General features: G+C 46.0%; 1 protein-coding gene across 3 annotated transcripts in view; it reads right to left on the reverse strand.

The window, feature by feature from the left end:
- PRKAR1B (protein kinase cAMP-dependent type I regulatory subunit beta) overlaps positions 1 to 25,399 on the reverse strand; it is a 217,272-nt gene that overhangs the window by 23,778 nt on the left and 168,095 nt on the right. For all 3 annotated transcript variants that reach the window (XM_061599943.1, XM_061599942.1, XM_061599940.1), the window contains one exon: positions 23,663 to 23,784. In XM_061599943.1, coding sequence (XP_061455927.1) covers positions 23,663 to 23,784 — 122 coding nt within the window. The remainder of the gene's footprint in view (positions 1 to 23,662; positions 23,785 to 25,399) is intronic.

Genomic DNA, 25,399 nt, shown 5'->3' on the forward strand with positions numbered 1-25,399 from the left:
TTCCAATGCACAGAAGCTGCACAAGAGGCTTTCGAGAGCCTGAAGCGAAGGTTTGCCACCGAACCCATACTACAGCATGCTGACCCGGCGCTCCCTTTTGTGGTAGAGTCGGATGCGTCCGATGTCGCAATTGGAGCGGTTCTTTTGCAACCGGCCCAGAAAGGGGAAGAGCTGATGCCTTGTGCCTACTTTTCCAGGAAGCTAACCGCCTCTGAACAAAACTACACTGTGTGGGAAAAGGAGCTATTGGCCATTAGAGATGCCTTTGAAGCCTGGAGACACCATCTGGAAGGGGCGCAGCATGAAATAGAGGTGCACACGGACCATCGTAATCTAGAGAGCCTACATACCGCCCACAAGCTCAATCAGAGGCAAGTGCGCTGGTCTCAGTTCTTCGCACGGTTCCACTTCAAAATTCATTACATCTCCCAAGCAGAGAATAAACGGGCTGATGTCCTCTCAAGGAAGCCAGAATTCCTGAGGGATCCCACCCCGAGACCATTACAGTACATAATCCCTCCCGAGCGGGGAGTAGTAGGTGCCTGCCAAGATTCTTGGGAAGCTGCAGTGCGCGAGGCGCAACAACGGCACCCTTTCATGCAGGAGCAGCGGGTTGACGAGGGAGTGTCACCCCAGGCAGAACAGAAGGACCTTATATGGAACGATGGCATATTGCACCATCAAGAAGCTGTTTATGTGCCCCCTGGGGATCTGCGAGTGAGGGTACTACGTCAGTGCCATGACACCCCCACGCAGGCCACTTTGGGGTTTTTAAGACCATTCAAGCTGTCACTCTGGAGTTCTGGTGGCCCAAGGTGAAGAAGGACGTACAGCATTACATCCGCTCCTGCCCCACTTGCATGAGGGCTAAACATGCCACTGGGAAGCCACCGGGGCTACTGGAACCCCTCCCTACTCCAGGAGGGCCCTGGAGAATGATTACTATGGATTTTATAACAGACCTTCCACCTTCGCAGGGGAAAACCACAGTTTTGGTGGTCGTTGATGCCTTCTCGAAAATGGCTCACTTCATTCCGTGTGCAGGACTCCCAAGCGCTCAAGACACTGCTAAGTTGTACGTGCAAAATGTGTATTGGCTGCACGGTCTGTCAGACAGCCTGGTTTCTGATCGGGGCACGCAATTCACCTCACGCTTTTGGCAAGCGTTGTGGAAGTTACTGCAAGGTGAGTTGAGACTGTCGTCTGCCCACGACTTCCGGGAAGGGTGACTTAGCCTGTGCCTGCTTTTGAGACGGGCTCCTGCCTCAAAAGAAGCTTATTCAGATATATCAGTCAGTTTTTTCTTTTTTTTTGACTGATTAAACTTCTCCCGGGTAGGGAGAAACGAAGAGATTAACCTCAAAGCCTATTTTTGTTGGGACGACCAGATCTCATTAATTTATGGGACGAGGTCCAGCCGACGAAGGTGGGACGGATTTTCAACAGCAAGCTCTATCTGATAAAGCGAACGTTCATCTTATCTTCTAAGAGAGAACGCACTAACAGGCAAGCACCCTTCTTTCTATATTTTTCTTTTACTTGACTTAAATTGTTGCTGTTTAAAAGAGATTTGCCAGATTGATCGGTTTTTGACATCTCACTGGGGAGCCATAACTTCTCTCTGCTACGCACTAATTAATAGCTTATCTCTGTTTTTGTTGCAAAAAGCTGTCCTGGATTTGCATTCTAAAGATATACACAGAAGAGGGATTTCTATTCCAGATTTTTATTTTGAAGAATATTATATTGTCTGAGACTACTCTCTTTTTGGTCTATTTTATTTTGACGAATCTGTTTTCTGACGACTGCCATTAATTGTTTCGATCCTGGGAACTGCATTTTGTTTACTTAACTATGGAGAGATAAGGCTGTCTGCTCTGTTTATACTGTGATGTCACCAAGTTTGGAGTATTAACCCAATTGTTGCTGAAATAAGAAGTGGTTTTCCTATATTTTTCTTTTAAAATGGCAATTAAGAAAGTGGCTGAGAATCTGGAAATAACTATGTTTCAGAAAATAATGGATGAGATTGAGATAACGAAACAAAACCTGCGACAGGGTTGTAAGGAGTTGAAAATTGAATTGAGTAAAATGACGCAGGAGATTAAAGATATAGGGGTCCCTGTGAGAGAGGTGACCCTGGAAGGGGTCCCTGTGAGAGAGGAGACCCCGGAGATTGGAACAAACGTGGAACAGGAAAAAGATTTGGAGTCTATGGACTTTAGAAATAAAATCTATTGTTTGGAGACACAGGAGATTAAAGACATAGGGGTCCTTGTGAGAGAGGAGACCCTGGAGACTGGAACAGGGGTCCCTGTGAGAGAGGAGACCCTGGAGACTGGAATAGGGGTCCCTGTGAGAGAGGAGACCCCGGAGATTGGAACAAACGTGGAACAGGAAAAAGATTTGGAGTCTATGGACTTTAGAAATAAAATCTATTGTTTGGAACTCAATGTTATCTCTGAAGAAATTAATGAAGATTCTAGAGATAAAGTTATCAATGGCATGGATAATCTTCTGGACTGGAATGACGTGATGGAGCCCAATATAGAGAAAATCTATGGAATTAACTGCAGCCATGTGACAATGGAAAAACTTTCAAGAGATGACCCAGTGTATTTTGAAAAAAAGAACAGAGATATGATTTTACAGCAGTATTTCAGCAACCTATTCAGAATGGATGGCAAGAAAATATTTGGGATAGAGGTAATTCCCATCAGACTCTTACTATATGACTATGGCTTTGACAGCAAGATTATTATGGAATACTGATAATGGAAGATTGGATACTGAAATTACTGGACTTAACAAGACTACTGAAGATGGAAGATGGAAAATGGAACTAATAGGGATAATAGAACAATGGCTACTGAAATTACTGAACCTAACAGATTCTGATGTGATGGATTAATTGAAATGTTTATTTTGACTATGGTTATGACAATAAGATTATCATAATTAGTAATGAGATGGATTAATCGATATGCTTATCTGGAAAAAAAAAATTGATAGATATATTTCTTAAAGAATTGAAACCTCTCTTTGACTTTTTGTGGAAAGAATAAAGTAATGTTTATGAGATTTGATGATTAAGTAAGATAACTATTGGAGGAAAGTGATTTTATAATATGACTTAAGAGACAGGATTGTTATATATTATAGACTTATAACTGATCTGATCTTTGACAAATGGGAAGTCAATATTTTACTCTTTATTTTTTATTTTTATTTTTATTTTTATTTTTTTTTTTGTTTAACTATTTTTGATTTTGTTTTTTGTCTTTGAATGTTTTATGATTTCGTCTTGTATGTTTTATGAAAATTTGAATAAAAATTATTGAAAAAAAAAAAAAGAGACTGTCGTCTGCCCACCATCCCCAAACGGATGGGCAGTCCGAGAGGGTCAACGCAGTGTTGCAACAATATTTACGTTGTTTTGTGGGGTATCAGCAGGATAACTGGATGTCCTACTTGCATTTAGCAGAATTTGCCTATAATAATGCTGTGCATTCACACACGCAACAGACTCCTTTCTTCACCAATTTTGGATACCACCCCCGAGCCTTCCCTGCCCCAAAAGACAGTCTCTCCGTCCCAGCCGCTGAGGATTACTTGCAGGAACTTCACGCTATGCAACAGCTACTCCAAGAACAACTAGAACAGGCCAAAGCGGATTACAAACACGCAGCTGACCAGCACCAGAGAGAGGGGGACCCCATACGAGTGGGGGACAAGGTCTGGATCTCTACACGTTTTCTAGCTATGCCTGGCTGGTGTCGTAAACTGCAGGATCGCCATGTGGGCCCCTTTGAGGTGGAGGCACAGATTAATCCCGTGGCTTACAGACTAAAATTGCCGCCCGTCTTCAAGATGCACCCAGTTTTCCACAGGGCATTGTTAACCAAGGATGCTGGCCCAGACCCTCACCGGCCGAGAGTGGAGCCCGTGCTGCCATTGTTGGTAGAGGGGGAGGAGGAATACAAAGTAGAACAGATTTTAGACTCGCAAAAATGCCGAGGGCGTATTCAGTACCTAATTCATTGGAGGGGTACGATCCAACTGAACGTTCCTGGGAAACAGAGGAGAATGTGCACGCTCCGACTTTGGTGAGATAATTCCATGAGGCTTATCCAGAGAAACCTAGACCTCGGGGGTGGGAAGGGTTAAAGCATGGAGGGGGGATGATGTTACGCTGCAGCCAACTCAGAAGGGACAGGAAGGGGGGAGGCATGAATTTCAGGTGCCTCCGCAGTCAGAAGAAGCAGAGTTGGGGATTGTTGTGTCTGAGCAGGAGCGTGCGGGAGGGGGGCAACCTGCTCTTCAGCCATTTCCCACAAGTAACGCCCTTTCCGAGGAGCCAAGCGCACTGCCCCCAGTTGTTGCAGAGAACTTGTGGGAGGAAGTTTCAGAAGCAGTGCCAGCTCCTCCTTTCCCAAGCAGTTCCCAGGAGGATTCCAATGAGACACCGCCTCTTGACCTCGAGCCTGTTGTTCGGGAGCAGGTGTCTTCGGATGAGCAAGTGGAGGCGTGGCCCCTGTCTCCTCGTTCCCGCCGCTGCGAGAAACGGACAGGGCAAAGACAGGAGTTACGAAGGAGTCAGAGATTACGTTCGAAAACATTTCCTATATAAGCCTGCTGCTCCCGGGGGGGGGGGGGTCGCTGAGTCAACTTCCTTCACAAGCTGCAGAGCATGTCTAGAGTTTAGTTAGGGACTTTAGTGAGTTAGCATAGGGTTTCCTATGAAGTGCAATGCTTTTGATGTATCCATTACTCTAATAAAACGAGATTTACTTGCACACACGCTCCAGCCTCATTCTTTCGGCTCTGGGCGGGACAGTTGATGATCCAAGTGCACAGGCAGATTCACTTGACAGAAATGAATGGGCAACTGACCACAACGTGGGAAGCTGCCTTATACTGAGTCAGGCCATTAGTCCATCTAGCTCAGTACTGTCTACACTGACTGGCAGTGTCTCTCCAGGATTCCAGATAGGCTTCTTTCTCAGCCCTGTGTCATGTACTGGTAACCTTGATTACTGCAATGTGCTCTATGTGGGGCTACCCTTGCACCTGATCCAGAAGCTCCAGCTGGTACAAACAGCTAGGCTGTTGATGGACCACCTGATCCCTTATATCCCTGCCTGATCACTGAGGTCTTTGAGGGAAGTCTCTCTGGTGATGGCCCCCCATGGCACAGCTGCTTGGCTGCTTACTACTAGAAGCCATGCATTCAGTGTTGTGGGCCCAGCCAGTGGAACTCCCTTCCAGTGGAGATTAGGCAGGCACCCTCCATGTTTAATTTCAGGCACATGACAACGACATTCTTATTCTAGTAGGCATTTTAAGGTAGTGTTTGGTTTTATGATGGATTTGTATTGTTTTATTTTCTGTATGGTTTATTTTTTATGTACATTGCTTATAAATGTTAATGGTTAAGGGATATGTGAATGCCACCAACCAACCAACCAACCAACCAACCAACCAACCAACCAACCAACCAACCAACCAACAACTACACTCAGGAGAAAAACGCATTGATCACAAAAAATCAAGTGAAGGGCATGAGTTTTCCTGCTAGTTTACAGTGATGGTGAGCTTCTGTGAGCACCCCTGCCTGAATCCTTGCAACACCTGTAGATCCTACCCCACTCCTCACTTTATATGTGAACAGAGCAGACGTGAAAAGAAGCACATATCTGACATTGCCACATTTAATTAAAGATCACAGCTCAGTGGAAATGGGTCCGCTTTGCATGCAGAAAGTCCCAGTTTTAATCCCTGGCATCTCCAGGCAGAGCTAGGAAAGATTCCACGCCTGAAACCCTGGAAAGCTATTACCAGTCAGCAGGGCTGACCCCAGGCATGCCAGAGCCCTTGGGCACAAGCCTGCCCTGGGCCCTGGCACACACACGCACGCCCCAGGCAGGCAGAGGAGTGGGAGGTCGGGCAGGAGGTTGAATGAGAGAGCGGGGAGGGCGAGAGAGGGAGCCGCCGGGGCAGAGGGCAAGTAAGGGAGGGAGGAAGAGAGCAGGTGGGTGGACCGGCGAGTGAGTAGGCAGCTCCCTCCCTGCGATCCGCGGCAGGGAGCCTGCTGCAGAAGGGGAGCGTTACTCCCCCACCATAATGAGGGGCCCTCAGGACGGCAGACAGGCAAGCAAGTGGGCGCGGGTGGGCCAGTGAGCGGGCGGGCAGCTCCCCCCTTCGATCCATGGCAGCCTGCCATGGAAGGGGAGTGCTACTTCCCCACCATAAAAGGGCCCTCGGGACAGCAGGCAAGCGAGCGAGCGGAGGGAGGGCCAGCAAGGTGGGAGAGAGAGAGTGGGTGGGCAGCTTCCTCCCTGCAATCCACAGCAGGGAGCCTGCTGTGGAAGGGGACCACTACTCCCGCACCATAATGAGGGGCCCTTCAGGGGTCCTGGTGGGCTGTGGGGCCCTTGGCCAGGGCCCCACCTGGCCACCATTTAGAGCCAGCCCTGCCAGTCAGTGTAGACTATATTAGGTGAGATGGACCACTTGCCTGCCTTAATATAAGGCAGCTTCCTATAATCCTATGGATTTGCCCGACTGGCAAAAATTTATCAGGTTCCGTACAGAAAGAGGAATAAACAGCATGTCTTAGCCATGCCATACATGAATGGGGAAGTGTCAGTAAAACTAGACTTACCTAAACTTTGTGAAGATCAAATGATGTGTAAGATGGTGACATTTGTCAGAAGTGAGCTCACACTCAATCTATACATCTGGATACATCACCTTTTTCCCTCTAGCTATCAAAAGAGCCTGTGGTGGGAACTGCTAGTCCCACCACTGTTAAGAACACATTGGCATTTCCAGCGTAAACCTCAATTTTAAGGGGTTTATAAATCAGATGTTTTAGATTACATCTGTATGAGGCTGAACTGTTTGGAGGAAGCTGTCATTCCAGATGTGAATGTAAAAACTAGCCATACTGATCTGTTGCACTAGATGTTCAGCATGCAAAAAAAAAAAAACGGGGGGAAGGAAAGAAAAGAAAAAAGAAAAAGCTTTGCATACTTAAAAAGAAGTTTGGGGTTGACATTTCTCTCTCTCTTTAACATTGCAAAGCTTGTGAAGGTAGCTCAAATCTGGATCAATAATCCAGGTTTTACAGAATACCAAACCTAACTCTATGATGTAGAGGAGAATGTTTTCATATGTACATGTGCTCATCAAATCCTCTCCCTTATTTCATCCCATCATTTCCAGTCTCTGCCCTTCCCCCCCATCTACCTACTGTTAAAACCCCTCTCCACATTCCAGTCTTCTCTCATCTTGACTTAACACATGGTGGATAGGATTTCTGTCCCCCTTGACTACGTAGATTGAGAGCCCCTGAGCGCTTCTGAAACGCTTCTAACCTAGACTTGTTCCCACTTGTTTAAGGCCGCATCTACACTATAGATTTAAAGCAGAGCTTGGGAAACTTACTTTTTTGAACTACAACTCCCATCAGCCCCAGCCAGCATGGCCACTGGATTGGGCTGATGGGAGTTGTAGTTCAAAAAAGTAACTTTTCCAAGCTCTGATTTAAAGCAGTATTATACCCCTTTAAACAATCATGGCTTCACCCAAAGAATCCTGGGAAGTGTAGTTTGTTAAGGGTGCTGAGAATTGTTAGGAGACCCCTATTCCCCTCACAGAGCTACAATTCCCATAGTGGTTTAACAATCAAACCCTCTTCCAAGGGAACTTTGGGAATTGTAGCTCTATGAGGGGAATGGGCCTCCTAACAACTCTCAGCACCCTTCACAAACTATATTTCCCAGGATATTTTGGGGAAAGTCATGACTGTTTAAAGTGGGATAAAATAGAATAAATTTATGGTGTGAATGTGGCCTAGGATGGGATAGACTCTCCAGCCCCTAACTGTACTTTGTTAAGATTGCTGAGAGTTGTTAGGAGACCCCTAATCCTCTCCCAGAGCTACAGTTTCCAGAGTTCTCTGGGAAGAGGGATTGATTGTTGAACCATGCTGAGAATACTGTCAAAACTAGGGTTGCCAGGTCTCCAGTTTTTGCCTGGAGACTTGGGATTTTCAGGGTCCTCTGCAGGTCTCTGTGTAAGTCACCTCAATCTCCGGGCACTCACCTTTCATTAAAAAAAATTAAGTTTCTAGGTGGTCTGGTTCAAGAGATATATACCAAAATGTTACCCCCCCAACTTCTGTTAAATGGGCCCATAGTTGGCTGCTCTAACCCTGCACTTTCAGGTTTGTAGCCAATAAGTGAAGTCAGAGAAGTGACTGAAAAGGGATTTGCTGACCTCCAGGCAATAGCTAGAACCCATTGCAAGTCCAGAAAAATGTTGTTGTTTTCCAGTTTGTCTGAAAATCTCATAAACTGGGTAAGTTTATAGCGTTCAGCAGTAGCAAAATTCTGTTTGTCTGTGGAGATCTAAATGCCATTACAATGTGTTATACTTTTCTAATTATGAGGAGTCAAATCAGTTTAAATTTTCCTGAGCTGTTGAAGAGGGCAATGTTTTGAAAACCTTCCCAATATGAAGCTTTAATCCTGTACTCAATTTTTTGGGAGTAAAGCTGCAATGTTAATCTCACATACTGAGAGTAAACACCATTGAATTCAATAGAACTTACTTTTCAGTAAATAATCCAACAGGAGTCACTTTGGAGTAAACATGGTTGGGATAGTGCTGTAAATTAATGGGACTTTTGAGTGTTTTAAATCTTTCTCTCCCTCTCCAATCCTATTTTTAAAGCAATTAGGCAGGGCTTACTTAGATGTCACTGCTTTGATTTGGTTGGAAACTAATACTGGTTGTTTTTTTTTAAAAAAAGTTCTGCAATGACCAACTGGTTTTGACAACAAAATATAATATGGGGTGTGTGCATTTTACATCTCCAATGTGTGTGTACACAGGCCCAGCGCTAAAGGGTGGCCAGATCAGTCCCTAGCTGAGGGCCCCTGTGGCCCAGAGGGGCCTCTGAACAGCATAGCACGTATGCGTTCCATCAACAGAGATGGCAGTGGGGGTATCAGCCCCTTAGAGAAGCCTCTGCTGCCATCTTGGTTGATAGCAGCTGTGCATGCAGGGCATTCACAGAAAGAGGTAGGTGGAAGGGTCCCGCATGGTCTATGGGGGGGCTGGGAGCAGGAGGCCAAGGGCAGGCTGGTGCCCAAGGGCCCAGTCATGGCTGGTGCCAGCCCTGTGTGTACATGGAGTCTTGCCAACAACCCTGTGAGGTAGGGTTGCCAACTGGAAACCAAGCCAGCTCACAACAAGAAATAAATCCCTTTAAAATCCAATAGCCATAAAAAAACCCAAGTATAAACAGTTGCAAAATAGCTTAAAGTGACATGATTCTGAATTTTAGGTTGGGTGAGTGAAGGTCCTTATCACTTGAGGTTGCAGTTCTGTGCATGCTTCCCTGTTTGATTAAGCCCCATTGAATACATTGGGACTTGCTTCTGAGTAAACATGCATGGGATTGCACTATAAATATCTTTACAGGTTGTGTAAATAATAAACATCTTTGACAGTCATGCATATATAAATATTATATCTGGGCATTGTGCCTCCAATTTCGGTAATAGCGGTCGAGGTCCACTCAGCCTTCCATCCATCCATGGTCGGTAAAATGAGTACCCGGCATATGCTGTGGGGTAAAGAAAGGCTGGGGAAGGAACTGGCAATCCCACGCCATATATACGGTCTGCCTAGTAAACGTCGCAAGACGTCACCCTAAGAGTCGGAAACAACTTGCACTATAAGTGCGGGGACACCTTTACCTTTTTTTTATGTTGCAGTGATTTAAATGCAGGGTAAAAACCTGCTACTTAGGTAAATACACACACTGGCATACACAGATCAGACAGCTGAGTTACTCTCCATATGCATAATAACATCCACAGAAGCAACAACAGTGGTTTCATGTGCTCAGCTCAAGCCCTTAAACTCACTGATGATGCACTTTGTTGGCTGCATGATGGTTTGTTTCTTGCCCAAAGAGAATTCACATGCTGGGAAGTGTGGCTGCAATTGCTATTGTTTCCACTCTACTGCCTGTGAAGGTAGACCAAACCATGTTTGTTTTCTCTCTGACAATTATTACTCACTGGAACTGGGTTGCTGTCAAAGTGAGTTTATAGCAGCCCATAGGGTAGGCAGGAAAGGGTAGAGAATCTTCTTAACTCTTAGTCATTTCTCAAATCTCTCTCTGCAGTGAAGGGTCAAGTCTATAAAGAAGTTTGGAGCAGCCACGTTAAAAGGCAGGCAGGGCATTCCAGGCAGAGAGTTGCCAACCCTGTTTGGATATGGATATCTTGGCAGAGGATCCCTAGTCAAGCTTTACCAACATCACAATCCTAACCATATCTACTCAGAAGTAAGCCCTATTGAGTTCTATGGGGCCTGGAATGGGAATGGACTGCCTTCAAGTAGATTCCGACTTATGGCGACCCTATGAATAGGGTTTTCATGGTAAGCGGTATTCAGAGGGGGTTACCATTGCCTTCCTCTGAGGCTGAGGGGCAGTGAGCGGCCCAAGGTCACCCAGTGAGCTTCGTGGCTGGGTGGGGATTCGAACCCTGGTCTCCCGGGTTGTAGTCCAACACCTAACTACTACACCACACTGGCTTAGTCCCTTAGTAAGTGTGTTTAGAATTGCAGCTTTCAGGGGCATCCATCTTTACTCCTGAGTGCTCCCATCTAACATCTGCACAACATTAGGCTCCTTTCTTCCTACAATGGCCTTCTGGTGACTGTCCTGTCCTGAGGGCACTTAATCCCTTCTTGTGAGAAGCAAGTAGGCTAGATTAAATGTTCCCTGCCCACACTCCCTAAGCAGGTGAGAAGGAATGATTCCGTCACCATCTTTTAGCTAAGATTTCTATCTTAATTTCCAATCAGATAAATGTTTTTGTTTGAATTGTATGCTCCAAGCAACTGTGGTTGATGCTTAATGTATCGTGCATAATGACATCACTAAGGCCCACTAGGGATCTCAGAGTTTGGCATGCTTCTGACCTATCAACCCTAGTCATAACAGGAAATTATTTAAAAGGGACAAGTACCAGAAAATATGGGCTTCCCTGGTAAACAGTGACAGTTGGACATTACATGGCTTTAGTGTTGTTTTAGAGTGGTCCTTACACATCTACACTATATATTTAAAGCACATTTAACATACTTTTAAAGTACATGGCTTCCCCTAAAGAATCCTGGGAACCTGAGTTTACCTCCCCCAGGCTATAATTCCCAGTACCATTAACAGTTCGCAGGATTATTTGGGGCTTCAAAGCCATATGCTTTAAATGTGCTTCAAGGGTGCTTTAAATGTATGGTATGAAGGTGACCCATGTCTCTTCTAAAGCTGCATAGGCACCATATATATAAAGCACATTTTTGATGGGGGGGGGAATGTGCTTTAAATATGTTTCAAATGTATGGGGTTGTCTGCAATTAACTTTTCCTCAGAGCAGACTCATCGAAAGTCATAGGCCTAAGTTAGTCATGGCCACTAATTTCAACAGGTTTGTTTCATTTAACACAAGGATTGCTATCAGGATCGCCATGGACTGGGGGACAGAATAGAGGAGCTGCGTAGCTGACCACTGCCATGGCTGACAGAAAAGGCCGGTGGCTCATCATCCTCATTAATAATTAATCACTCTGCCGTGTTCCTTGAAGAGATTACCAAGCGTGATAGCAAAGTGTATCTAAGGTGGGCCCTCCGCTCCATTAATCCCAAGAGAAGACATTTATTTGGAAGTTCTCAGGCCTTGCTTGGCAGCATGTGTGTGTGCATGCGCACACACAAGTGTGCCAAAGGAGTCTCTCTTGTGTTAAAATGGCAAGCAGTTAAGAGAAGAGACCAATAGCTAGCTAGATTTCTTTCTTTCTTTCTTCACCTTCAGAATCTGCAGCAGCAGATAAGGATGGGGATCAATTCAGTATGCATTTAAAGCTGATTCTATCAAATTTGTACTTTCTGAAATAATATGCAATATACATTTTTGTAAATTATGTTCACAAATATATTTGTTTTTATGCACATTTTCCCCCAATATATGCATTTTTGCAAGCTTTGTTTGGGTGGAGAATTGCATTGCAAAATTTAGATAAGTGCGAATTTTGAAAAACGGCTGTTTTGATTCTCATATTGTTTCAGAAAGTGTGAATTGGAAAAATTCAGCTTCACATGAACTGAACAGACTTTCTCCACCATCCATAGTGTGTACGCAGCCCATGGAATTTAAGACTCTGGATATTAATTAATTAATCAAATTTACATCCCATCCTTCCTCCCATAAGAACATAAGATCAGCCTTCTGGATCAGGCCAGTGACTCATCTAATCCAGCATTCTGTTTCTCACAGTGACCAACCGGCATGCCTGTGGGAAGCCCGCAAGCAGGACCTGAGCAGAAGAGCACTCTCCCTTCCTCCAAGTTCCAGCAATTGTAGTCAGAAGTATATTTCCTTTTCCTATGGTGGCATAGCCATCATAGCTAGTAGCCACTGACAGCCTTATCCTCTATGAATCTATCCAATCTTCTTTTAAAGCCATCCAAGCTGGTGGCTATCACTGTCTCATATGGGAGTGAATTCCATAGTTTAACTATGTGCTGTGTGAAGAAGTACTTTCTTTGTCCTGAATCTTCCAACATTCAGCTTCATTGGATGTCCACAAGTTCCAGAGTTATGAGGGAAGGAGGAAAACTTTTCTCTATCCACCTTTTCCATCCCATGCATAATTTTATACACTTTTATCATGTTGCCTCCCTCACCTTTCCTCTAAACTAAAAAGCCTCAAATGCCTTTCCTCATATGAGAGTCACCATCCCCTCCCAGAAGAAGCCCAGGGTGGCAAACAAGTGATTTGATGGTCTTATGCTTCTGTTCCCTCTTTAGGTGGCAAAATGTGTATTCACTCACTTCAAAATGTGGTAAGCCAGCCCTTACAATTGGGGCCCCTCCTGCTCATTCTTCTGGCAGGGCCCCGGACATTTGCCCCAAAGTCCTGCCTTGACAGTCCCATTGTCAGCCAGCTCCAACCAACCCAAGGTCTTCTGCTGCTGCCTTCAAGTAATTTTAATGTCTATCGTTTGTGTTTTTTCCTGTTGGGTATTTGATTGTTATTAGATTTCTTTCCTCTTAAGCCACCTTCAGCCATGAGGCAAAGTGAAATAAACAAATCTAAAGTTTGAAATCTGCTCCTGTTAATCCTGCAATTAATTAGGAAGTCAAATGGTTCAATTACTCAGTCTTTCGGAGCTCCAGACATTGACCCATGGACCCTCACAGCTTCCGTATTTAAGCAGAGGGAGTTGCTGGCCAGTATTCAACTCTCATCAAAATCAATGGCAGACTTCCCATCTCCATTACAATGTGGATGTTGGGGTGGTGCGCATGGAAAACTTTGCTAGCTTTGCAGGGCTTTCCCCACTGTGGTGCTCCTCTACAGCATGGCCAATGGTCAGGGATGATGGGAGTTGGCCTCCAAAATAGGCAGAGGATACCCGGTTGGGAAGACTGGGTTAGGTGATCTGTGCTAAATGTCACAGAAAATGCTCTGGCTGCTGTTGGCTGAGATGCTCAGTTGCCTGAAGGGCTTTGGCTCCCATTGGCTGCTCCTCTCATATTCTAGAGAGAGGGAGAGGCCAGCCCAGGCAGAGGAATTGATTGAAGGAGAAATAGAAGAAATGTGGGGAAGTTGGAACATAGAAACATAAGAAGTTGCCTTACACAGAGTCAGACCATTGGTCCACTGAGCTCAGTCAGAAGGCTTGGACCATCGGATTATTTGGTAAGCGCCATTTAATCTCAGTTGGAAAATGTACAAGCAAATGTACAAGATTTATGACGTTCATAGGGTGTTTTTTGTGTGTCACACTCAGTGGCGGCTGGTGACTCCATGCCAGTGGGGCAGTGGAATCCACTCTGGGTTTTAGTCCAAGCTTTCAAGGAGATGTCCAAGGTGCTGGACTAAAACCCTGGAGCAGATTCCACTGCCCCACTGCCATGGAGTCACCAGCCTCCACTGATCTGTACTGACCGACCGGCAGCTTCTCTCCAGGATTTCAGATAAGGGACATTCCCTGCCCTCCCTGGAGATGCTGGGGATTGAACCTGGAGCCTTCTGCATGCAAAGCAGTTTCTCTGCCACTGAGCTACGCCTCTTTCCAAGTTGTGGGATGAGACCCAAGAAAAGTGCAGGTAGGGTGGCTAGTTACATATCACCCTCCCAAAGAACAATTTGCATAAAATTTGATGTGCACAGTGCTAATTTATAGACGCACACTTAGACATGATAGGTATAATCTAAGTAGAAATACAATATATCTCATAACAGTGGGTTCGATGGTGGTCAGGTGAGCTATGTGCCTGCTCTGTCTGCTGTCCAGGCACTAACTATTGATGGGCCCCCGATGTTCTCCCTTCTTAAAGTTTTGTCTTTAAACCAGTCTTAGACCCAAGAGCTGTTCAAACAGGACTGTCCTCTGGCAGCTCTTCAAATGTTCTCTGTAAAGCAGGACACATGTGTGAGAAGGGGGGGCAGGAAAGGAGCATTAGAAAATACATGAAGTCCAGAGGGAAGAGAGAGAGAAGGGTGGATGGAAGGATCTGACGGGAAGGGCCATAGCTCAGTGGCAGAGCCCCTGCCCTGCACACAGAAGATCCCAGGTTCAATCCGCAGCATCTCCAAGTAGGGATGGCAGAGAACCCTGCCTGAAAACCCTGGAGAGTTGCTGCCAGTCAGTGTAGACAATATTGAGCTAGATGGACCAGTGGTCTGACTCACAATAAGGTGACTTCCTACAGTATGTTTCTATGAAAGCAAAACTGCAGGGCATCCAGATGTGGATGATTTAGCAGCAGCCAACCAGTGCAATTTTGCTTTCAGCTGGAAGTGGAATATCGACTCAGCATCTGGACTTCTAATACCCTGAGGCCAAGTGAAAAGTCCCCCTTTCCCCAGCCACAAATGTTGGAAAGGGAGGACAATAATCATGGAGATGATTGCATGTGGGGAAAGGGTTAAATGCCTCCCCACCCCTCACTGCACCCAATCATGAATGCCCTGTCTCATTGCAATTTGAGGGATGGTGGTGGGAAAAATGGATATAAAGTCAATCGTGTTTAGAAAAGGAAAGCTTAAAGTGATATAGTTGATTCCTAGAGTTGAGAGTCACAGGCCATAGAGAAAAAAATGCCAGGAGCAATCCAGGAAATGGGTGGAGGTCAGAATCAGCAGAGTAGCAGTGACAGGCCGTCTACACCTGGAGAAATTGTATAGCTCTTCTATTACATTAAAAAAAACACGTTTAATTTTCTGAACTCGGGAGGAAGCTGAACAAGGCAAACATGAGAAGGGGGTGTTTTGTTCATGATGTCGTCCAGATGCGCCATCAGAAGTCTGTGAACACAGCATAGCTATTCCACAGTAAATGCCCAATGTGGCAGCAGAGAGAAAAGAACAGAAGGGAGAGGAGCATCTGACCAGGTTTGAAAGGCTGAAGTTCACATGGGGTTGATTTGAAATGACCAGCAGAGGTTTGAAAGGCTGAAGTTCACATGGGGTTGATTTGAAATGACCAGCAAAATCTTGGGATGGAAGCACTCTGGTGCATTTAAATGTGTCTGGAGTGAACCTTTGGTGTTTAATGTTTTTGGCCAATATTCAGAAGGGAGGTGAGAGAACTTAGACAACACATGGAAAACTGGGTCCCTATAAATTACGTGAAATGATTTGGCATCCTTCTCTTGCTTTCTTTTCTAATTGCATCCTGCTCCATCTCTCTCTCTCTCTCTCTCTCTCTCTCTCTCTCTCTCTCTCCCTGATCTGCAAGTTAACGTTGTTGGAATGGTTTCCCATCAACAATATGGCACTTCGCCCAACTGCTAATCCAGCGTGAAGCTCTCGACATGCAACCAATATCAGGTGGGTGGGGAAAAGGAGGGGCGGCTCTCTCAGCATACTGAGAGGAGTTCCATGACATAACTCCAGGCCATATATGGTGCTTGCTGATGAGAACTAGAGCCAAGGGATCTGATACGGGGAGGGGGGGAGCGTGGGAGCTGAAGAAGCCAGGATGGCCTGCCACAGCTGTGGGCTCCAGCATTCTCGAGCAGCTGAATCAGGCCAACTCCCTCCTAGATACTGTGCTACTAAAGTCAGCCTTAGGAGAGGCTCAGCTTGGCGTTCCTCAAAATGACTCCCATTCTGAAGAACTGTCTGCAGATAACTTCCCACAAGGGCAGGTCAACACCTTAGCCTTAAAAAACAGATGGGCGGGAAATTGGGAGACATCATGATATGCGGCTCAGAGTTCAGTGAGCTGGGCTTCTGTTCTCTAGCATTCATAAGAACATGCAAACAGCCCTGCTAGATCTGGCCAATGGCCCATCTAGTTCAACACTCTGCTCTCAGTGGCCAACCAGGTGCCTATGGGAAGCTCAAAAGCAGAACCTGAGCACTGTAGTGCTCTCCCCACTTGTGGCTGCCAGCAACTGGTATTCAGGGGCATACTGAATATGAGAACATAGCCATCGTGGCTAGTAGCCAGGAATAGCCTTGATAGTCATTGATGATTAATTTTAAGTTCGTTAATAATCAACTGCCAAGACAATGCACAGCTTTACTGGAAACCTTGCACAGAACTTTGGCATGGCATAGGGTAAGCCTCTGGATCATATCCAGCACCAGGTCTGAGACAGCCCTGTACCGCAGAACTACCCAGCTGGATCAGGCCTTTGCCCTTCTGGTCCAGCATTCTGTTCTCACAGTGGCCAGTCAGAGGCATGTGAGAAGCCCACAAGCAGTATCCCCCCACTGTTCACTAATATTATATATGGGGTTGTTTTATAGTTACACTGGAAAACTAGCTAAATACACAGGCTGGTTCTTTAAGGTAAGCACCTTAAAAACACGCACACAACACTGTTTTAGATGACATGAGAAAGGCAAAAGCTGCTGAGTGTTGTGTGCATACTCTGTGATGATAGTTTATGATATGGCTGCAAATTTGTTTTTTTGGAACTGTGCATCTGTTACGACGCTCACTTGCCAAGATCTAATTCTTTATGGCAACAAGCATTGCACGGCCCTTAAGGTTCTGCACCTCGGTGCCAGGAATCTTGAATGGGATAATCCCATGACCTTGAAAATCCAGCAGATGCATTCCACATCTGCCCAGGCTGGGAAAGCCTGACATTGTTGGGTGAAAAGGCAGGGTGGGAAACGAGATCTCAAAAATGTTTGAAGGCGGGAGGAAAAAATGACAGGAGGTTTTCAAAACTATTTTTTCCTCCTATCCTTTGTTCACCAGTTTTCACAAATCAGTGAGAACACTGGAAGGTTCCTTATACTAAGATCAGATTATATTGCCCAATGTTGTCTGTGCTGACTGGCAGCTGCTCTCAAATAGAGATTTACACAACAGCCTATTTCCATTCCGTATCAGTTTTGCATGCAGTCAGTCCTAAATCTGTTCCGTCTAATTTTCTAAGGATTTTTTAAATAAACTGCTTGAAAAATGTGCATTTAAATTGTATGCACTTTCCCCTAAAATACATTTTGTACACAATTCCTCTCCTAAAATAACATGCTTTGTGTTTTGCCCACAAATGTACATTTTTGTATGCATTTTCCATGTCTTACTATATTATATTTTTGCAAGTGTCACGCTACCAGTGAATGCTTCCGCACAGGCATGTGCCTCTGCTGAAGTGTTCATGGGTAGCATGACGTTGGCAGGCAAGGCGAGACAAACCATGGTGGTGATGGCAGTGGAGGCAAGAGGGGCAGCAACGGGGGCGGCAGCGGTGCTGAGAAGAGGCGGCAGTGGAGGTCAATGGGAGGGTGCCGAGAGAGCAGATGGACAGGTGAATGGCAGCAGCAACAAGAAGGCACTAAGCTAAGCAGGTGGAGGCAAAGCTGTGGTGACTGCTTGGGGGTGGTTTAAAGAGCTACTTGGGAGTGGACAAACTATGGTGAACCGTGGGGGGTAGGGGAAGATATGACGCCCTGTGTGAGGGGTGGGGGAGCGTCGATGCCCCATGTGCAAAGGGGCTGTGGTGACCGTTGTGGAGGGCTCTGGCAACCCATGTGGGGTTGGGGGGCCTCTGGTGACCTGTGGGGGGTGGAGAGCTCTGGATATCCATGTGGGGTGGAGTTGGGGTGGGGTTGGTAAGGTGGTGGTGGGAGGGCTAGGGGGTGCCTGGCAGAGTTGGTTTGGGGGGTGCTAGGGGGCATGGCAGAGGCGTTAGAAGGAGGGCTTGGGATGCTGTAGGGTGGTACAGGTGGGGTTGGTGAGCGAAGTGAGCAAGGGTGGCAGCCCCTAGTAAAACACATATTTTTCTGTATTCATGCATTTTCTATATGCCTGACTTTTAACCAAACTGCATCGCTCAAAAAAAGGAAAAATTCAGAGCAGTACACAGTCTGCATTCTGATCCTCATATAAGTCTGGGAACTGCAAATTAGGCCAGATTGCTTTAAGATAAAAACCAAACAAAATTCTCCTCCAGTCATACTTCCAGGGTCTCCTTCTTACCTGATACATGATCCTTGTAACTCAAATGTGGGGAACCTTTGGCCCTCCAGATGTTGCTGAACTACAACTCCCATCATCCCTGGCCCATTGGCCATGCTTGGAGGGGCTGGTGGGAGTTCTACTTCAGCAACATCTGGATGGCCAAAAGTTCCCCACATCTGCTTTAACTGGAGATCCTGGGGACTGAACAGATGAGAACAGAGAAAATATTGATAGAAAGATGCTTGCAGGACAAACAATATGACTCCCAGAGATGACCCAAGCCACACCTTGTTGGGGTGTCCATGTGTGAATCCAGAAACTAAGAACAGCTGGAGGAAAACACCTTCTCATCCCAAATATGACCCAATGAAGCCAATGCCATTCTCCAAGTCATCTTAAGGCAAGGATGGGGAACTTGTGGCCCTTCAGATACTTTTGGACTCCAACTCCCATCATCCTGAGCCAGCACGGCCAACCGTCAAGGATGACGGGAATCGTAGTCCAGCAACATCCAGAGAGCCACAGGTTCCCAACTCCTGGCATGGGGGGAACCCTCTCTTTTGGAAAATAGTATGTGAATGTTTTAGAGAAAGTAGATGGATGTGGCAAAATTCCCCATCCCCAATATCGAAGAAGATTAATTTGAGAGGGGTATCATAGTAAAGCTAGTAAGACTGTGTTATCATCAATTACTGGTCACTCTGCTTGTCTTGGATACATTTGAGCTTTATGTTGGTATTTCATTGACAATGTACCTCTTGCATTTCATGCCCTTTTGGCACCTCTGTTTATCTCCCTTTATGCTTTAATTTGGATTCCTGCACTGCTGGACACAATGATCTGATAGGTCCCTTCCAACTCTGTGATTCTATGATTCCCCCCCCCCCCAGTCTAGATGCCCGTTCACTTACTGAGGATAGTACTTTCTGCATTAGTTAAAGTGGGGTCTTATTGAACGGTAGGTGGAAGGTAGGTCTGGATCTACTAGTAGAACTATGATATGAAATAGATTGGCAAAGATTTCCAACTGCCAGTTGTTAAACAAGAAAATAAACACCCTGGGAAGAAGGGTTGATTGTTAAAACTACTCTGGAAATTGTAGCTCTGTGAGGGGAATAAGGGCCTCCTAACAGCTCAGTGCACTTAACAAACTACAGTTCCCAAGATTCTCTGGGGAAATCCATGACTGTTTAATCTTTGTTAGCTAAGTATTAGGCAAGTGCCATCTCCGTTATCTTTTTGGCGCCTTTTGAAGACTTTCCTCTTTCAACAAGCCTTTTAAGTTGAGACCTATCCCAGTCTGCGTTGGAATTGCTTTTAATATGTTTTTTTAAATTTTTAAGCAATGTGTTTTTAACCCTTTTTTAAAGATGTTTTTAACCCTTTTTTAAAGATGTTTTTAAAGCTTTTTAAAAATGTTTTTAAAGTTGTTTTGTTTTAATGTATTTTAAGGTCTGTTTTTATGATGTTTTGATGTGTTTTTAGTGCTTTTGTTTGCTGCACTGGGCTCCTGCTGGGAGGAAAGGCGGGATATAAATAAATAAATAAATAATGTTGCCACCCCCACTCTCCTTTGCTGCATCCACCCGACAGCAGAAAAACTGAGCATGATCCAATCCAGTGAAACAAAACACAATGGATAGTATTTGCAGTAGACGTGCTCCCTTAATTCTAAATTCTTTCTCAGTCCCCCTTCACCCCACATACACACCTGCATTTCAACCTAGCACACTGCTTAGAAACCGCAGGGCGGGCTGGTATAGAGATAAGTGAGAGGCAAGCACCCTCCTGCTGCTTTGGCACAGAGTGCTAAATTCTCAAGCTCTGTTATGGCTGTAAATCTCCACGAAACGAGATTTTAAACTGTGGCCCCAAACTGTAATGAGAACCAAACGTTCAGGACTGCAGAATCACTGAGCAACCTACACTACAGACTTTAATCCATTTAACAGTCATTCTCTCTCCGAGAGGAACTCTAGGAACTGTGGTTCTGAGGAAGAGCCGGGGTGTATGTGACTGGGTAAGTATCTCTCATAGAGCCTTCTCAGCATCCTCACCAAACTACAATTCCCACATAGCATTCATTAGGCCATGAGCTGATGAATGTGTCACTTCTATAGAACTAATGCAGAACAATACAGACCACTTCCCCGTGAGCAAGAAATTCACAAAAGGGAGGCATGAATATCTAGAGAGGTAAATGGGAACAGACTGCCTTCAAGTCGACCCCGACTTACAGCTACCCTATGAATAGGGTGTTCATGGTAAGCGGTATTCAGAGGGGGTTTCCCATTGCCTCCCTCTGAGGCTAGTCCTCCCCAGCTGGCTAGGGCCTGCTCAGCTTGCCACAGCTGCACAAGCCAGCCCCTTCCTTGTCCGCAACTGCTAGCTGGGGGCAACTGGGCTCCTTGAGACTATGCAGCTTGCCCACGGCTGCACAGGTGGCAGGGCACGTAACCCCTGAGCCACTCACTGTGGGGTGATCTTTAGCTGTCCCTTTGCATCCAGAAGACATGAGCAGGGATTTGAACTCACAGACTCTGGACTCCCAGCCAGGCTGTCCTCCCCACTGTGCTATACCAGCTGTCATCTAGAGAGGTAAAGGAAGTACAATTCATGTTTATGTGCATAGGACTTATCCTTGCTGCCCATCAGGGCCAGCATCAGGAGTGGGCATGGCCGGGCACCTGCCGAGGCCCATGTCCTTGGAAGGGGCTCATGGCCAGTCCCTAGAGCTTCCTGGAACATCTGCTGTTGCTGCCTCCACTGTCAGAGGTAGTATGCTTCTGAATCCATTCACTAGAAACTGAAGGAGGGGAGAGTGCCGTTGCGCTCAGGTCCTCTTTGCAGGCTTCCCACAGACGTCTGGTCAGCAACTGTGAGAAGAGGATGCTGGACTAGATGAGTCACTGGCCTGATCCAGCAGGCTCTTCTTATGTTGTCTTGGAGACAAACTGTGGCTCTGTGGTAGAGCACCTATCTTGTATGCAGAAAGTCCCAGGTTCAGTCCCCAACATCTCCAGGTACACAGACATTCTGGCCTGGCCCATGCAAGAGGGTAAGCCGAACCTTGGCATAGCCCAGCGCAGCAGGATGAAAGACTGCGGAGGAGCAAAAGACTGGCTGTGAGCTCTTCTGCAAGAGCCCACACTTTTGTGCAATCCTGGAAAGCCATTGTTTGGTTTAGCGTGTGGTGTGAATGCAGCCTGTATTTATTTATTTACTTAACAAAATGTATACACCACTTGACTGTGGGGAAAAAAACCCTCTAAGCGGTTTACAAGACACGTTGAAGTTATCAATGAAAACAAGCTAAAAACAAGTAATCAAAAACATTTTTAAAAATAACAGTAGACTAAAAAGAGATTAGAACACATCAGTATCTATGTGCCTGGATAGGCTTGCTGAAACAGAAATGTTTTAACCAAGCGCCAAAAAGAATACAGCGAAGGCGCCTGCCTGATGTCAATACGCAGGGAGTTCCAAAGTGGAGGTTCCAAATACTAAGAACTGCTGAGTCCGCTCTCAAGCAGTGCTGCTCAGCAACCTGCTGTATGGCTTGTTCCCTCCATAAACTGTTTTACATTAAAGCTGTTGTTATACATCCTCTGTGTGGCCTCCTCTTCAAGACACTTTTCACTGGCAATGAGGATGGAATACATGAGGAGCACAGAGGGGTTTTTTCTTGCTTTCTTTTTCATGGACTAGACAAAGAGAGCAAGCCGCTCCTAGTATGGCAAGCCAGGAGGACCAATACCAGGGCCGGCACCAGACTGCAGCAGACCCCTCGAAGATGATAGCTGGTGGCAACCAGCAGCAGCACTACTGCCACCGCTGCTGAGGGCTTAAATAGGTCCAGCCGTGTCAGCAGATTAGCACAGTGCGCGCATGCCTGCAACCTCCCAAGATGGGGGATGTATTGACACCCCGGCTGCCATCTTGGGTGATGGCAAATGTGCACACAACACGCTGATGCAGCACTGCAGGAAGTTGTGTGGCCAGCCCATGCTGGTGGTAGTGGGGGGGTTGCCTGGGAGGATGGCTGCCACCCCACGATCCGTGCCAGTACCAGGTGGCAAGGTGCACATTCCGTGACCCAATGCTAGCACAGATCATGGAGTGGTAGCTACACTTGCCCAGTCCCAGCAGCATGGGCACTCAACCAGTGCCCAACCTGGCTGCCCACTTGCACCTGGCCAATACACTACACAGTGACCATCAATTTTCCCCAGTAACATACAGCCACAAAGACACTGAGAACTGCCTGGAGTAGTGACAAGGAACCTGGTTTCTGTGTGTGATTGCCATATGGGGTGAGCAATCCGAGCTGCAGCTTGGACAATCTTCCTAGTAATAAAGTGTTCTCAGGCTCAGGACTGGCCCTACCAGAACAGGCTGGCTATCGGGGCCCTTCAAGGCAGGGAGGTCCATAAAAGGTTTCCTGTTTGGGCTGCAACCTTACCTGAGCCACAAGTGTGGTGCTTCTGTGCATTCTTCAGTTCTGACCCCCTAGCTTGGCCCCCTGTCTCTGACTTGCTTGCTCAGCACCAAACTCCTAGTTCCTGACCCCTGGATCACTTCTGACAGCTGGCCACAGCTTAGTCTTGACAGGAGGGATGGGTTCACTCTAGAGCGCATTCTCATTTCGCAGGGGATGACGGTAAGGCCCAAAGAGGCGTCTAGTGCTGCACATAAGTTAAGTGAGTACCCTAGAACAGCCTTTCCCAATCTTTGGGTCCCCAGTTTTTGCTGGGCTATAGTTCCCATAATTCCTAACTATTGGCCATGCTGTCTGGGGTTGATGGGGATTGTGGTCCAGCAACATCTGGGGATCCAAAAGTTGGGAAAGGCTGCCCTAGAACATTTCCCAGAATTCTTTACAATGCGGTTATTTTTATTCAGGCAGGTGCACAGAGGGTTTTGTAGCACATCAGTCAATGTGGTCAGTGTTCCATGAAGGTAGGAAGTTTGTTCAGTTTTCAGAACCAGCTCCCTTTCTAGTTCACTCTCACTAGTTTACACAATTTGCAGCTTTGAGCTTAGAATCTCACTTGTGGCAATAGCTCACAGGGCCAGTGCAACACAGCCATTGGATGGTTATAACACATTGGAAAATGCACAATGTTAGAAAACCAGACTTACCTCTGTGATGATGAAAAAGTCATCCCCAGGCTCTCCCTGAACAACTATTTTTTCTCCATCTTCAAATTGGACAGGTTCTAACGCATCTGCCACAGTCAGCCGCTCCCATTTGTCTAGGGATTCTAAAATATGAATGGACACATTGGCTTTTTTCCCCTTCAGCACATCCATTTCATTCATCTATTTGCCTCTAAAAGTTGAATGCACCTTCTTTGCAAATGGCAAGCAAGTCCTACCTCACCCTGCCTCCATCCTTTCTTCAAAATGGTGGCTACTTCTAGGAAGAATCTTGATGCAAACAGCTCAAAAGGCTTGTGAAAAGAGTTACCTCTCTCACTGAATGGGATTTGGAAATTTGAGGACTGCTGGAACGGTCCTGGTTTGCAGCTAGGGCTGCATAGGGTTTTGCGCACTCCTGTTTTGGTGCAAGGGTTTTGCATGAGGGCATTCCACCATATCGGGTACTGGTCAGCAGAGTGATGGAGACCCACCCAATTGCAATGTGACAGTCTGAGTTTATCCATGATGTTGGCACAATGACGCATGTCCTCAGGTTACAGTGATATGCTGTTCATTGTTTCTCCATACTGGAGCACTACCTTGCTGGCACAATAGCTCACTAGTTTGGACCTCGACAGTCCCACAGGAAATTCTCCTACAAAATTATCCATTGGCATATGAATGGGAGCTGCACCAGAGCATGTGCCACGGGTCTTCTGCAATGGACCATAAGAAGTAAGGCTGTGCACAGTATTTGTTCAATTTGTTTAAAGTTCAAAGCTGGCTAGCATGAAAATCCCAGGAGCTATCCACCAGTAACTTGGCAAGTGTACTTCCCTATACAGCAGATACCATGTCTCCAAATTCCGTGTCTCCAGATTAAAAAAGAATGTTAAGGCCATTTTGGTTTTACAATGTAAGTCAACAGGATTTCTGGAGATTTGTAATATCCAGATTGTGATCTGGATTCAGATCCAAATCGAGTTGGATTTGGTCCAAATCTGTCCAGGCTGGATTGGGCCTGATCTGTATTTAGAATCGGATAGGGGGTTCCGGGCACAGCCCTAATAAGAAGAGCCTGCTGGATCAGGCCAATGGTCCTGAGGCCCTCATTCTCCATGACAGCAGGGCAGTGATCATCTTGGGAATGGGACACAGATTTAATGTCTCTGAAGGGCTCATCCACCAGCCTCTCTGCCTCTCTCAACCTTTCCAGGTTAGCCACCTTGGCCTCAAGGGAACAAACTTGTTCCTGGAGAGGCAGGAGTTCACTGTATGTTTCCGAGCTTGATTCAGGGTGCTGGTTTTAACCTATAAAGCCTTACACGGCTTGGGACCACAACACCTGATGGAACGCCTCTCCCGATATGAACCCACCCGTACACGATACTCAACATCAAAGGCCCTCCTCCAGGTGCCTACTCCAAAGGAAGCTCGGAGGATGGCAACAAGGGAGAGGGCCTTCTCAGTGGTGGCCCCCAAATTATGGAATGATCTTCTTGATGAGGTGTGCCTGGCGCCAACACTGTTATATTTTCGGCCCCAGGTCAAGACTTTCCTCTTCTCTCAGGCATTTTAGCATGTATTTTTAAATTGTTTTTAAAAGATGTGTTTTAATTTGTTTTTAAAAGATGTGTTTTAAATTTGTATATTTGTTTTTAATGTTTTTCATTACTGTAAACCTCCCAGACAGCTTCGGCTATGGGGCGGTATAAAAATACAATAAATAAATAAATT

The sequence above is a fragment of the Rhineura floridana genome, chromosome 17 (assembly GCF_030035675.1).
Source record: "Rhineura floridana isolate rRhiFlo1 chromosome 17, rRhiFlo1.hap2, whole genome shotgun sequence".
Classification (NCBI taxonomy): domain Eukaryota; kingdom Metazoa; phylum Chordata; class Lepidosauria; order Squamata; family Rhineuridae; genus Rhineura; species Rhineura floridana.